The sequence below is a fragment of the Vanellus vanellus genome (assembly GCF_965231255.1).
Source record: "Vanellus vanellus genome assembly, chromosome: 2".
Lineage (NCBI taxonomy): Eukaryota > Metazoa > Chordata > Aves > Charadriiformes > Charadriidae > Vanellus > Vanellus vanellus.
Window position 1 is genome coordinate 40,642,805 of NC_138906.1, and position 14,303 is coordinate 40,657,107.

Sequence of the window (14,303 nt, forward strand, 5' to 3'; positions counted from 1 at the left end):
TCAGCAAGCACCAAAACTTCTGAGTGAGAAATAGTTACTATCGATTATGTAAACCAACACAGCACAGCACAAGCTACCCCTGGAGGTGGCAGCACGAATGACAACTGCCACTGCTGCTGGTTTGTGAGCGGTACCTGTGTCTAAACAGAGCTGTTAACGCTGGGATAGGGTTATTTTGCCAGTCCTGCAGGGTATTTTGTTACCAAGGACATCTTCACACTTAATAAAAAAGTAGAACAGGCAATTAGTTTCTTTTCTTCAATCCTATAACCTTCTACATATTAATTTAAATTACTAGCACTACTTGAGCATTCAAAACCTGAAAGGACTAATATGATATGAGAAAAATGGATAACTTCCTTTACTGATTTGATGTCTGTCAGATTTACAGCACTTCAGTCTGTTATACTGTCCAACTGAGCATCTGTGAGTGTTAGACCAACTGGAAGTGCAAATGTCTATCCATTTAAATCCTAAATCTGTGCTTCTGCCTACCTCATTTAAACAACCAAGCTCCAGAAGGTTGAGGGGAGCTGAAAACACAGTGAAGAACAGACTAGAAGGCAATTAGCGACAGCTAATCAATAACTTGGGAGTGTTATAGTTACAGACCACATCAAATAGCTTTTAGATACTCAAAAGCTAGAGCAGAATCCAGAGTTTGGGGAAAAAAAAAAAAAAAAAAAAAGTAGTGCAGAAGGTAAAAGGGCACTTAAAAAGTTCAGCACAAACAGGAGGAGTGGAATGAGAGCTTCTCAGGGTGTGACTATGTCCTAAATCCTAAATCCTAATGCCTGGGATAGAAGTACCTGCAACTTCTCAGAGCTACAGGGAGCGCCCTCATTCACTGGAGATGCTGCACAGCACTTTGTTGAAGTGGTGATACTGTCCTTCTGCACAGAAGTTGAGAAGTTATTCTCACTTTTAAGGCATGATGGAGATGGTGCTGCATTGTTTACAAAGGTATCTGTATCATCCTTCAAAAGGGTCTTTTCTTTTTTTTTTCTGCCACAGTGTCATTGCAAATAGGGATTTTTTTATTTTTTTCTTGGTAAGCTAATCCTCCATTTAAACTTACTTCAGAGAGAATTCACTGGGCAGCCTATAAGATACTTCATATTTCCGTTGCCATTTGGGCTTCTCTTTAAAAATATAAATTACAGCACTTGCAAACATAGTTAGCTGCCATCATTCACAACGTCTAGCCAACTACAGACAAGATAGCCGTAACCATACAGGTCTGGAACAACAAGCATGGCACTAATATGTACATTAAAACTCACTGTCTCCTCAAATGATTAACAAAAAAGTATATTTATATTTTGTTGCCTTTAAATTACTTTTGCAAGTGTTGTATCGTATATGGATAGACAGAATAGGATGAGAGGAAGCTGCAGATACCGGAGCGTTGCAGTATGTTTTATTTCCTCTTATCATGAACATTCTTTGTGTCCTACATTGTTAATTTGCTTCATTTCTTAATAACTTTACCAAACGTCCATATTTCTGTTGACACAGAAATATGTGCACAGTTTGTACATGACAACGACCAAACATAACTTCAACTTCTTATTCTGATTCTTGTATGGAAAGTGTCAGGTGGTCTTCGGGATGATGCAACGTTAGTTATCACACACAAGTGTAAACAGGGTCATCCTTGACCAGCTAGATCAAGATTAAGCTACAATTGATTCCACCTACAGAAGTTGCTTCAAATTTTACAATTTTTTCATATTAAGCAAGGAAAGAAAATAACGGTTCGAGGACCACTTTTCAACCCCAAAGGTAAAAAAAGAACAATATGATAAGGGAATGATGGAAAACTCTTTTGAAAAAGAAAACAAAAGAGCCTGTCCAAAATTGTGGAAATAATTACCTTCCACACCTAATTTTACTTCCACTGTAGTGAACAGGTTTTGCATGAAGGATTCACTGTGTCTCAGTCTCATGTTTGCAGCATCGGGGTCTGTAAAACCCTTGCTGGAGATTACTCTACGATTCTGAGAGAAGCTGCCTTATCTGGATTCTGCCAAGCAGCTGCAGTGGCCCTCACAGAAGTGTCTACACCTCTCTGCTTCAAAAGAACGGTGGTACCTTTCAATTCTGCTCCCTCACCGTCTGCTGGGGATGCGATGCATCATGAAAGGACTAACTTTGGACCATATGGGTGCAACACGAAAGAGGAAGAACATCAACTTCGGCTACAAAGTGTTGTTTCCCTTCTCTTACACTTTCAAATCTGGTGAAAAATATGACGCAATCCTACGCAATAGCTCAGGGCAACCAGCACCAGTCCTCAAACTTATAACCGCTACTTAGGATGAGTTGCTAGAAGCAGCAGATGAAAAGCAGTAACACACACTGAGCCCAGCAGAGTACAGGAAACAACGACTGAAGCTGAGCTGCGACTTTGTTGTTTGAATAAACTGTCCTTGAGAAATAGAAAAACAAGGCGCAAGAAAAAGAAGCAGTATTTACAAAACAAAGAAAGTGCAGAGGGCCATCACAAATCATTAAAAGGCAAATACATGTTATTGTTCAAGTAACTTCTCAAATAAGCTTTACACATTCTAAAGGGAATAAGATTTCATTCATTAAGAATTACTCTGTAATTGATCTAACTTCCTTCACTTGTATTTAGCTAATATTGTTATGCATGGGATTTGTGCCAATATTCTGAAAAAAAAAAAAAGATATGAAATTAGTTTTACATTTAAAAATATGTTGTATTTAAAAGACTGAAAAATTAATTGGCTAATGTTTATGGTAATGAAGTAGTTTGTTGGTACATCTGATGCAATTTCTGGTTAATACTTTTTTAAAGGTTCAAAACTTCCTATAGTATTTGTACATTCTTGAGATAACATCTAATTCTGTATTACATTGCAAACGTGCTGTTGTAATTATCATAGATGCCCTTCTTAAGATAACATTTAATTCTGTATTACATGGCAAATGTGCCATTGTACTTAGCATAGACATCCTGCTTAACAAAATTCTGGTTTTTCTGTGTCCTCCAAGTGTGTACCCACAGATATAAACCAATAAAAGGACTTTCTTCAGTCCTGAAGGCGTAGCATAAAGCTTCCCTCTGTGTTGGCACTGCCCCACGTTTCACCATTACCTTTGCCCAGCTGAACTGGCATGCTTTCGGACTTCATCATCCTCTGCTGCTGTGCCTGGTGGTGCTGCTGGTGGTGCTGGTGGTGCTGGGGGGTTTCCACTGCGCCTCTGACGGGCATTGCGGGGGGAGGAAAGCTGCTCCCGCCGGCAGGAGCGCCCACAGCCCCGCCTGAAGCCATAGCCGGAGCAATGAGCTTTCGGCCAAAATTCAGTAAGCTGTTGGAGACTTTGTTAATGTTCAGTGGGGCAGCCTTAGCACTGGCGCTGGAAAGAGAAGAGGAGAAATCATCACATCCTTGCCAACGGTTTGGACTGACATAGCAATGCATGCATGGTTCTCCAAAAACGGGGGGGGGGGGGGGGGGGAATCCAAGATGTGAACATTACACAAAGGGCGTTTCACTACAGTTGCACCGGAATACGCACAGGAACCACAGGGACCGCATGTGGCACGAGTTTTTCCCAACTGGGAGCGGGCAAATTTTTTTGGCCCTTTCTCCCTGAAAAATGCAGACCAACCCCAAACAAAGCAAGTTTGTATGGATTTTCTGAATTTGCCTTTTGAAATGAAAAAAAAAAAAAAAAAAATTGAAAACATGGCAAAAAGCAATCCAGGCTCTAAAGCATTGAAAACTTCATAAAAGTGACTTTTTGCACTTTTCTTTCAAAGACTGCTTTAATATTTACTTCTGCTAGATTAAATTCTCTTAAACGTTTAAAATAACTCAAACCCAAACATTTTTCCACCAGGCAAAACTAACGCTAGACTGTATTTTAAGGCTGGCAGAGTTAGATGTCTCTTGCTTTTACTTCACCTTCTGCCCAGCCCAGCCATTTCAAACCAAGCGCTTTTTAACGGGAATCCTGATTTCAAAAGTGATTTTGCCTGAAGAATGGCTTCAGGATATTACATGTATACTGGATCATGATCCTTACCATTGTTACTTTTTATTTTAAACTACAGTGGCTATTTAATTCACTTCAGTTATATGCAACATTAAGAATGAGGAATTGTCGAACCATTTAATCTGTCTACAATAAAGAGGCAAAGAAGCTTCTAATTCCCAGTAGAAGTGTTCATGCAACCCAGGGATCAGCAAAGCCACTCCTATTTGTTCATGCAATATTTTCAATTTTACATAATTAATACTTGAAATAGCCTTCACAGAAATATATCACGATCACAGAGACTTTTCCACTCCTGAGGTTTTATTGTACTGATCTGTACTTCAGTGATATCAATAGCTGTCTTCAAAAAATTTGAAGAAATACATGTAATTAAAAACAATAAAATCATTGTACTGGGAAAAAAATAGTTTTTCAATGTTTTGGGGAAGTTTAACTAAAAATAAATTACAAATGGATTAATATGGGTGACTTGTAACTTGCGCAGGCACCTGGAAAAGTAATTTTGATTTTGCTTTTCATATCATTTCCCCATTTGTCTCCAGAAATGTTTTTTTTTTAGAATACACAATATAAACACATTCACACATATAGAACATATCCAGAAAATAACAACAGCTGAGTTGTTTAGATTCAGAATAGATACAGTTAAAATGAGAGAAAGCAGAAGACACTACGTGAGCCTGCACACTCACGAGATACAGCCCCAAGCCGTATGGGGCCCTTCTGCTATATACTGGCGATGAAGAAAGGCAGCACGTAGCATTTTATAGGAGGAACAGCAGCGCAGAGACTGGGACAAAGCGCTGCTTCCCAATTTATGGAAGCTGGAAAGGAATGATTGCTGAATAACAATTACAGGACGTTTCTGTGTCTCCCCATTTTACTGACCGCTGCCGATACTACAAAAAGCCTTTCTGTGGCCACCTGAGAATGACTGCCGAAGTCACTACAAAGTCAGCATCTTCAGAACTATGAAATACTCTTGCAGGAGTCCCAAATCGTTTCAAAAGCAAACTGAATAGGTCCTAATGATTTTAAAGACGAGGACATGAGAAACATCACCATTAAATTTTAATTGACTACTACCTAGCAGATTCAGTTATTATTCTGCAAGGTATTGCAGAGACATTTAAGGGAAAAAAAGGGATTTTTTCTATCCATCACATATATGTGGCATCAGAAGAGTCGGCACAGGGCCTTTTGTTTATGTCTTCTCCATTCCAGACAGAAAACAAAGATTATAGCTTTGAAGGTGAAAGAAGAAATGCCAAATGCTGGCTTAGCAGATATCAATCAGTTATCAACAGCTTGCAATGAATCTAATTATGTCACTGATTTCATGGGTCATACCAGTAATAACTTGCTTGAGATTCAGAATCCAAACTCGAGTATATTGAGCATATTCTTTTTCCCTCGGTCTACTGAAAGTAACAACCAAGACTGGGATGGTATATATCACTCACTCACCTGAAACATCACCTTAGAAAGAAGATAATGGCTTGCACGTTGAGTCCTAGGTTTCTGTTGTCTCTAGGTCTACAGCCTTGACAATCATTAAAACCCCCCCTTGACTTTACACAAAAAATAATATTTACTGGAAGTAAATCTTTTTCTCTGACAGGCTACCCAAGCAACAAAGCCACTGGACGCTTTGAGCTAACTGCATCATTGGAATTGTGATGGTCCACAGACGCAGCTGACAAAGCTACACAGAGGCTTGTGTATTTGTGTCCACCAGCTTGTTTCTTTCTTGTTTCTCTTTTTCAGCTATATTTTGCCTAATTAAAAGTATCAGTTTTCCTTCTACACTGCTTAGTTTGCTGCTTTGACATATATGTAAACCAGAAGTTAGTTTATTTGCATTTTTCAGATGGTTGGAAAGAGACTTTTTTTGAGAAACATCACTTCGCACCAAAAATCTTCTCGAAGCTGTTATGTCTGAAATATTATTTTAAAAAATGCTTTCAACAATAACGTGCAATAATGTTTTATAATTATTTGAGAACTAGAAAGGATATTTATTGCAGCTGCTATTACCTACATGTGATTTGGCTCTGCTATGAACTGACACTGCTAATGATCAGCTCAGAACACATAGGTATACACATACATGAAAAATAAATAGTGATGCTATCTGAATTTCTGGTCAAGAGGTGGTCTCAATAAAAGTATTCCGAAGTAAAATTTATTGTGCAGTTTCTCTGAATCACAGCTTCAGAAAATGAACAATAGCGAGGTGCTCGTTCTCTGGAGGAGGTAGGTTAAAACGGAGCTGAAGTTCAGGAAAATAAGAACAATGTATCTATTTCTTACCATTTACATGTCTGATATATTAATGCAAAGGATGATTACAGCCATTAAACACGGATCAATGTCTACATTTTAGCCATCTAAACACACCAGACATGCACAACAATTAGAAGAAAAATGCTGATTGATTATGTTGTAGAGTTATCAGCAGATGCATTTAAAAGTAAGGCATCAGTTTAAAAATATGAGTATCAAGGAGACGTGAATTCCATCTATGAAGCAAACAATTTTGTTTCATCACAATAAGCATCATTGACCTTGACTGTGAATGGTGTATTTTTAAACTAGCAGTAGGAAGATGATTCAATCTCTGCAGTTTTCTGCTAAGATGGAAATGTTTTGTTTTAAGCAAGCCTTATTCAAAGGCATTTCTCTCTTCAGTAAGTAGCCATTATAAGAGATGAGAGACAAATATATGAATATGATGGATTAAAAAGTTTTATATGTGATAAAATAAGCAATATATATTAGAGATTTGTGAAGATATTTAAAATATATCATCGAGTCTGTGGAATTAAAGATGAAAAAGACCTAGTAGCTCATCCAATCCATCTCTCTGCTCACTGCAGAAATATTTCCTAATGTTACATTTTCCAGTTCTCTTTTTAGTCCAATCTTAAACAGATTTAGCACATTTGACCTACTCTAAATGTTCCCGTGTTGAGATAAATTTATCCCAGTTATTCCTCTATCTGAACTATTCTAAACAATTTCTCCTCTCCCTTGGTATGTATCCTGTACATAAGTGTGCAATGAATTTATACTCCTACACAGATTTAACGGACATTTGCTTCCATAGAATTTAGGTTTCCAGCAGGTATCATTCTTGTTTGGGCTTTATGATTATTTTTTTTTTTTTTTTTTCAAAATCCTGGAAATGTTTCTTTTCGAATTTTCGAATCACTGATTTTTCAAGTTTAGGCAACTCGTGAGACCATTTTTTAAAAGGAATAAAAACGCAAAAACATTATGATAATGCATTAGAATGCAGTAAATTTTGACACCCTTCCTCAACTTAAAAGCCTAGTTTAAAAAAAAAACTAAGACACTTTTGCAGTCATTCTACTCAGCTTTCATTTCTGCTCCTTTATCCATTTTAAGACCACAGGCACCTCTATGCTCATGACCACCAGATAAAACGGGCTTGACAAGGAATTTAAGTGGTATCGATACAAACCGTTTCTAAAACAAGGGAGGAATGTCACCAAAAGGTTTAGTAAAAAGTACTTCAAACTGGATTTACATTAATTCAATTTAACTTACACAGCTTCTGGGACGTGGATACTCCAGATTGCGATTAGATGCGTTATGGGAAGTAGTACAGCTACAAACCCCACATTGGCAACGTTTTACCCCCTAATTTTCGTATGCACGTCATGGTGTATGAATGTCCTTAGCCTTAAAAAAATGCCAGCGAGCTGACTGCAACACTATCTGTAAAATTTTCATTTTTCTTGTAATAATAGGCAAGGTGAAGATTCAAAATAAATGTCATGAAATAAACACACGTGCTTCTAATACTGCTTATTTAATTCCTGTTTGGGATAAAAGCAACATATGAAACATTTTGTTTATGTAAGGTCTTAGTGCAGTGAACACATATTCAGAAATAGCTTACCGGGTTTTGTTCATCAAGTCTGCTCCACGTGCTTTGTAATAATCTAAATTTTGTTGGAATTGATGAGTCACTGGTCTTGGATTTCTCTAAAAAAAGAAAAAAAATACTAGTACCTTATTGGAATTTTCTGAGAGATTTAAAGCAGAGACAAGAACTATGCTTATTAATGCAGATTAGAAATTTAAAGAATAATTTGTTTTCTCAGGATCTTGGTTTCTCAAGGCAGTAATGCCAGTTACATAAAACTGAAGTCTTAAAATAATTAAAATAATACCAACTGGTACCAGGAAGACCAGCCCATGCCCACAGAAAACCGTGTTCTTCCGCACAGCCATGGGGCTGTCGGCTGTAACGGTAACATTTCTAACTAAATCCATAATTCCTGGAAAAGTTCAGCTACGGATACGAGTTCTTCCTTTAGCTCAGGTATAGAATTTTACCACCTCCAAGCATATGTTTTTAAAGAAAATGGTAATAGTAAGGAGAAACTATAGATAACATTTTGAACTGAACGCATCAGTAGCAGCATCTCGGTTAAGCAGAGAAATTAAATTTAGGGAGACAACCTGATCACTGCCACTAGATGGCACACGGAGCCTTTTTTCTCTCCAAATTTCACCCTACTCAAAACAGAGGCCACGAATAAAGCCGATAATAAAATGCATATAATTAATATTGAAACCAGAAGCCACTTGTTAGCCTCCACCTCTGCTACAATGGAACTATTTCACTGAAGCTGTCTTCAGTAGTTCTGAAATCATCCTTTTTGGATCTAATAATCCACTGAGCATTGATTAAGTGTAGACCACAGTATATGCATAAAGTATCTTGATCGAACAAATGCATCCTGAAGGACATTATTTGGACGGGGAAGTAAATTTTTTTAAGTAAAAAAAAAAATCTGCACACAGATGAAACCAAAATAACAGAGAGGTACAGAGGGGATCTTAAAAAAACAAAACACACAAAAAAATATATATATAAAAAACGTTTTTTTTCCTAGTGTAAGAGAAAATAAAATGGAAAATTTCTGCATAATGATCAAGTATGTTGCACACAACAGATCTAAATAATTTCCAAGTATTTACTTTAAAGGTTTATTAATTCATAGGCTGTTGCCTTATATTCTGATCTGCCTTCTTGAATCCTGCTGGTAGTAAATATAGTTTTAATAAACTACGCAACAACCTTTCTGAAACAGTCATTCACAGGTGAGAGTACATTATATTCCTGATGGAGTCAGTCTTCAGCTGTTTCAGTTTTACATGTTGTATTTTTGCCCTCCAGATTTCATTATAGACTGCAGTATCCATAGTCTTATGCTCTTGTTTTTTACATAACTGCAGAAAACCCTCCTTCCTTGGGAACCTTATTTTTGGAGGAGGACATAGGAGTTGCATGTGAAAGACCAAAATATTGCACATGCACAAAAGCAGAGAAGAAGATTTAAAGAGGTGGTAGATTTCAAAGGCCAGGATGATTTGTGGGGTCAAATTTAAGGCTGGGAATTTCCAGGTTGTTTCCTGCAGTCAGACTTAATCTTGTATGAAATGTCTCATTTTCTTTCTCTGGAAACACATTAAACATTTAAAAAATATATCCTGTTTGTAACGTTCATTAAAAAATGAAACAACTAAAAGCTATTAGACAAGCACTAAAAAAAAAACCTCATCTATCCTACCACCCACATTGTAATGGCTGCTCTACGTTTTTCTTCTCCAGTTATAAAAACAATATTTGCATAACTCTACCCATTCATATGGCTTGTAAGTCAGTCCTCATCAACTGACAGCAATAACAATGAATCAGCTTTAGTTACTATTGCTCTAGTTTGGTAATTCAATGCATTTCTATGATAATCAAATCCAAACTGACGTGATGAGGATAACTGATGGTCCTGCGACTACTATGCAAGTAGTCAAACAGCGTAACTTTTCTTCCATTAATTAAATAACTTTTTTCTTTACCTGTCCTGATGACCATTTCAACAAGGTGGAAGAGTAAGAGACGGTTAAAATAACAGACACTCCTAAGTCATAAGACAGCCCTTTGAAAAATTCAGGTTACCAGACGCTAGCCAGTTTTGCAATTTGTTTCCATTAGCTCAGTATATATTTTAAACTTAGCAAAAACATTGAGATTTCTTTTCCACCACTCAATAAATAAATAATAAAAAAAGGATTATTACACATTGCTTCTGAATAAAAAAGAGGAAAAGATCATGTGCAACGGTATCTTGAAACATATTTATGCAGAAATGACAAGCAATTCAAGACACGAAAGGCTGATCTACTATCTAAGCACTTAAAGCCATTAATAGGAATAATGATCTAACTCGAACATATGAATGAGGCTCAAGCATTACTTTCACAGGGGCCTATTTAAATTCCTATGAGGTTTAAAGGTATCAAAGGAAGAAGCAGTTTAAAGTACTATTACATGCAGTGAAAAAAAAGCCCTCAGAAAGAATGCTGTTGAAAAAACAACATTAGAAATGCAAGACAGTAAATACTAAGGGTTACTGCTGCAACTCCTTTTGTAACACTAGATATCCTTTTAGAAAATTTCATTATTTACAAAAAAACAACCAGACATATACGTTAGCAGACGAGCATCTGTGAAGTATCAACACAGAAATTTTAAATACTTCTGAAAACTGAAATTCAGACAGCAAAAAATATGGTTTTATGAAGGTTATGATCTTTATGTCATTGTAATTGTCTTTTAAATTTTATATTCTTCTTAACCATTTCAGTAAGTTAAATATAAGAAGCAGAAAGGAAAACCTACATGATTACAATGTCTCTTCCTTATGAATTTTAAACCCTCTCTGTAAGCACCTGATTTGAGCTGTCCCCTATATTATATTCCATGTATTAGGATTGAAGACTAAACAAATTTATTTACAGCGAAACACAGCTCTGCTTAAAACGTTCACAGTAACCACATTTTTTTTTTCCTGCAGAGTGCAATTTGGAATGATTCTACTTGTATTTTTAATTACTTAAGCAAATAAAGTTTTTCCTTTTCTTTTTCAATTCATGTAAGTATTTTGAATAGTACCTCAGATAAAATCTTTTTTTTTTTTTTCTGAAAAGGATAATGTTAAAATGACAGTGAATCAGCCCTTCAAATTAGGAGTTTGCTGAATCCCCCTATAAAATTGTGTAAGGACGTTATACAGATCAACACATTTATGTTTTTCCCCTTCTAAGGAAAAGAAAGTGCAGAAATTGGAGAGAAAAGCTGCCTGTGCCAATACTAGCAATCCCTCTTCCCCACACCCATTTTGTAAGAGCAGTCTGTTGGTTTTATAATTCTTCTGATCTTAATTTCTCGCTAGAGCAAGCTTCGTTTCAACTGGTAGAAAATGCCCAACGTATACTTTTAAAAGGACAATGTATGAAATTCAGATACAGAAGCACACATAGAAATTGATGTGATTTTGGACTTCACCTCTTCAAAATGTATTAGCCGCAGCCCAAAGGGAAGAGATGCCTTAAAATGCTTCAGGTATCTCTGAGGTATTCCCGCCCCTGAGCCCTTCCTTTCCTAAAAGATGCCCCCAACCCCCATTTGCCTGCTGAAGTCCTATGTGCCCTCCTCCTGCTTCTGTTCTCAGCCACCACCCGACTGACTCACTCCAATGCCCACGGCTGGCAGGAGGTTCTTGGGGACCTTCTATTTGTCTTTATTCTCCTCCAGAGACACGGGGCCGAGTTAATTTATACCCACACCTGCTCTTTCCTAGGCCGGGGGCTGAGGCCATAGTCAGAATCACACCGAACGCGGCAGACATTCCCTAAACTTGCATAAACTGCTGAAATACAATTCCCACCAGCTAAGGATCGCGCTCCATATGCTCAGATTCCCTAGTATAACCCTTTTCCTCCCTGGCCTCCGGAGACATATCGCGTCACGTTGCCCACGGAGTAGATATGATATAGCAAAGCACGCTTGTGCGTGACAGAAGTCACAGGCGGACTGTTCTAACAACACACCAGGAAAACCAGGTTACTGCTGCGATGTAAGGTTTCACCATTTGAATACACATTATTTGTAAAAGTTTACCCGCAGGTGCAAGTGGAGGAATCTCTACAACACTCTGTTTTCTTCTTTGTTGAGGTATTTCCACTCCCCCCGCCCTCCCCCCGTATTATTAACAGAAAAAAAAAAAAAAATCAAATACAATCTCGTGCAAAATCGGAAGGTTCAGAATAAGAGACAACAATGAAAAAAGATTTTCAATATGTCTGATGAAAAATGAGACTTATTTTAGCGAACATGCTATTGCCTCAATGCCAAGGGAAAAGCACTCGTCATTAGAGAAATGAATTGCTCAGCTGTTTATAAGCAAAAAGCTCTGGGGGAATTTCTCAAGGCCCAAACCACAAAGCATTGCAGGGTTACACAAACATATGTTGCAGGTGTTTTAGGGTAGACAGGTGGGAAAACCTCAGCTACTGAAAAATGCTCCACTTAATAGATTGTATCTGAAACTAGACAACCTAAATGCAACAGAGAAAAAACCAAACAAAACAGCAGCAGTGAATTATACATACACGCAGCAATAGGCTTACCAAAATAATCATCTCACTAGTGCCAAACGGGATTTTTTGAAACTAGGGTTTGGTTTTTTTCAATATATTAAACAAATGCTGCCAAACGTATATCTTTATTTTTCTAAATTAATAATATTTTAAGCCTAAACCAAAGAACAGACTGAACTAAACATATATAAAAAAAGAGAAGGATAATGATGCAGTGTTCTTTTTATTTAAACAAGTATTTTTAAGGAACCAGTTTGCTCATTTTTACCCTCTTCAGCTGACAGGGGAATACTGGATTTTTTTCATAATTCCTGTACAGCCTATTTTTTTTTTGTATTAAAAGTCTTTTTTTTGTCCTTTCATTTGTTTCCAATAAAGTTGGAGGAGCATATGACTCTATATTCAGCAATGACTGGAAGCTCAGCAAAGGTTTACCTTTTCCTTCTAGATCACCTATATTTCTTTCTTCAATAAAGATGACACAAACATGGCAAAAATTTGGACTGGGAACAGAGCTAAAATACAGCAGCTGAGATGTGGATAAGGAATACAGTTTGTTCAGTTTGGCAGCAGTTTTTGTATTAGGCACTAATAATTAATATGAAGTGCATACTAATGACTACCTAATAGCCTAGCTGCACAGAGAATTTCACCTTTCCTCTCTTTATTCTTCAGTCAGGTATCCCAGCAGCTGTCTCCACTCTGTGACTAGACTTAGACAGTAAAAGCAATGGCTTAGCATTACATAAACATACCACAATATTTTGTATACTAACCACCCAACCCACCCCAAACTCCAGAGCACCCAAAACAAATGCCATTCCCCAAACAAACCTTTCCTTCCACCTTCTACTTTTCCTCCTCCCTAGTTACACCTTCTGCAGAACAAGCAACCTGCTGGAGCACAAAAGGTATTCCATCCACCTACGAACCACTGAGTTAAATGCTCACTAAAAAGAAAAAAACCCACCAGTGATACATTAGAGGACATAATGTGCTATTGCCAATTCTGAAGTGGTTCAAGTCCAAAACATAGGTTGATAGTCTGCATCTATCAACCCTATGTATGAAAGTAGCAAACGTGAAGGGTATCCTGCACAGAACTAATAAAGAACTTCCTTTAATCACAGGAGTCAGGAGATCCCGTGCACTAATACTGGTGTTGGCAAAGGAACACCATAATCCTCAAACTGGGAATAATGCTTCCTGTTTACATCTTTCAGAAAGATGCCGTGGGTCTCAATCGCAGAACTCATTATTTACAACGCAATAACAGCATGAAGAATTATCATATTTAATTGTTTCTAAAGAAAATTAGGGAGTGTTTTTTTTTTTTTTTTAATCTAAACAACAAAAATTCCCAGGAAGAACTGAAAAGGAAAGAAAATTCAGTTAATTGGGTCAAGGCAGGAAGAAACCCCCGAACTCCGATCAAGCTGAAATAAATTATCTCCAGTTTTGTTACGTGACAACCCTCCATTCCCCTGGCAACTAGAAATTTCAGATACCAGGAAGATATTTTAAATACTGTGCGTTATGGTCTGTTTTTAACTTCATACACACATGCTTTCTCTCACATGGGCATTCTATGACAAGAGATGAACTGAAAAAAATGACAAGTGAAATTTAAAACCGCTTCAGTGACTTGACTGAAAGAAATTTCTAGTTGTATATTTTGTCTTCTTGTCCAAACCAATTGGAAAGCTTTTTTTCTTTTTCTTTCCATTTATGGTTTTACAGCGTATTGCATTTTAACAGGTAGATCAAATCCTACCAAATCAGCTTTTATCGAT

General features: G+C 37.1%; 1 protein-coding gene across 1 annotated transcript in view; it reads right to left on the reverse strand.

Annotated features, from left to right (window-relative positions):
- Nucleotides 1-14,303, reverse strand: part of TBC1D5 (TBC1 domain family member 5) — a gene marked incomplete at its 5' end in the record, with an annotated part of 192,604 nt that overhangs the window by 51,504 nt on the left and 126,797 nt on the right. Inside the window, 2 exons of the mRNA XM_082479097.1 lie at nt 3,125-3,387; nt 7,961-8,046. Of these exons, the coding sequence (XP_082335223.1) occupies nt 3,125-3,387; nt 7,961-8,046 (349 nt within the window). The remainder of the gene's footprint in view (nt 1-3,124; nt 3,388-7,960; nt 8,047-14,303) is intronic.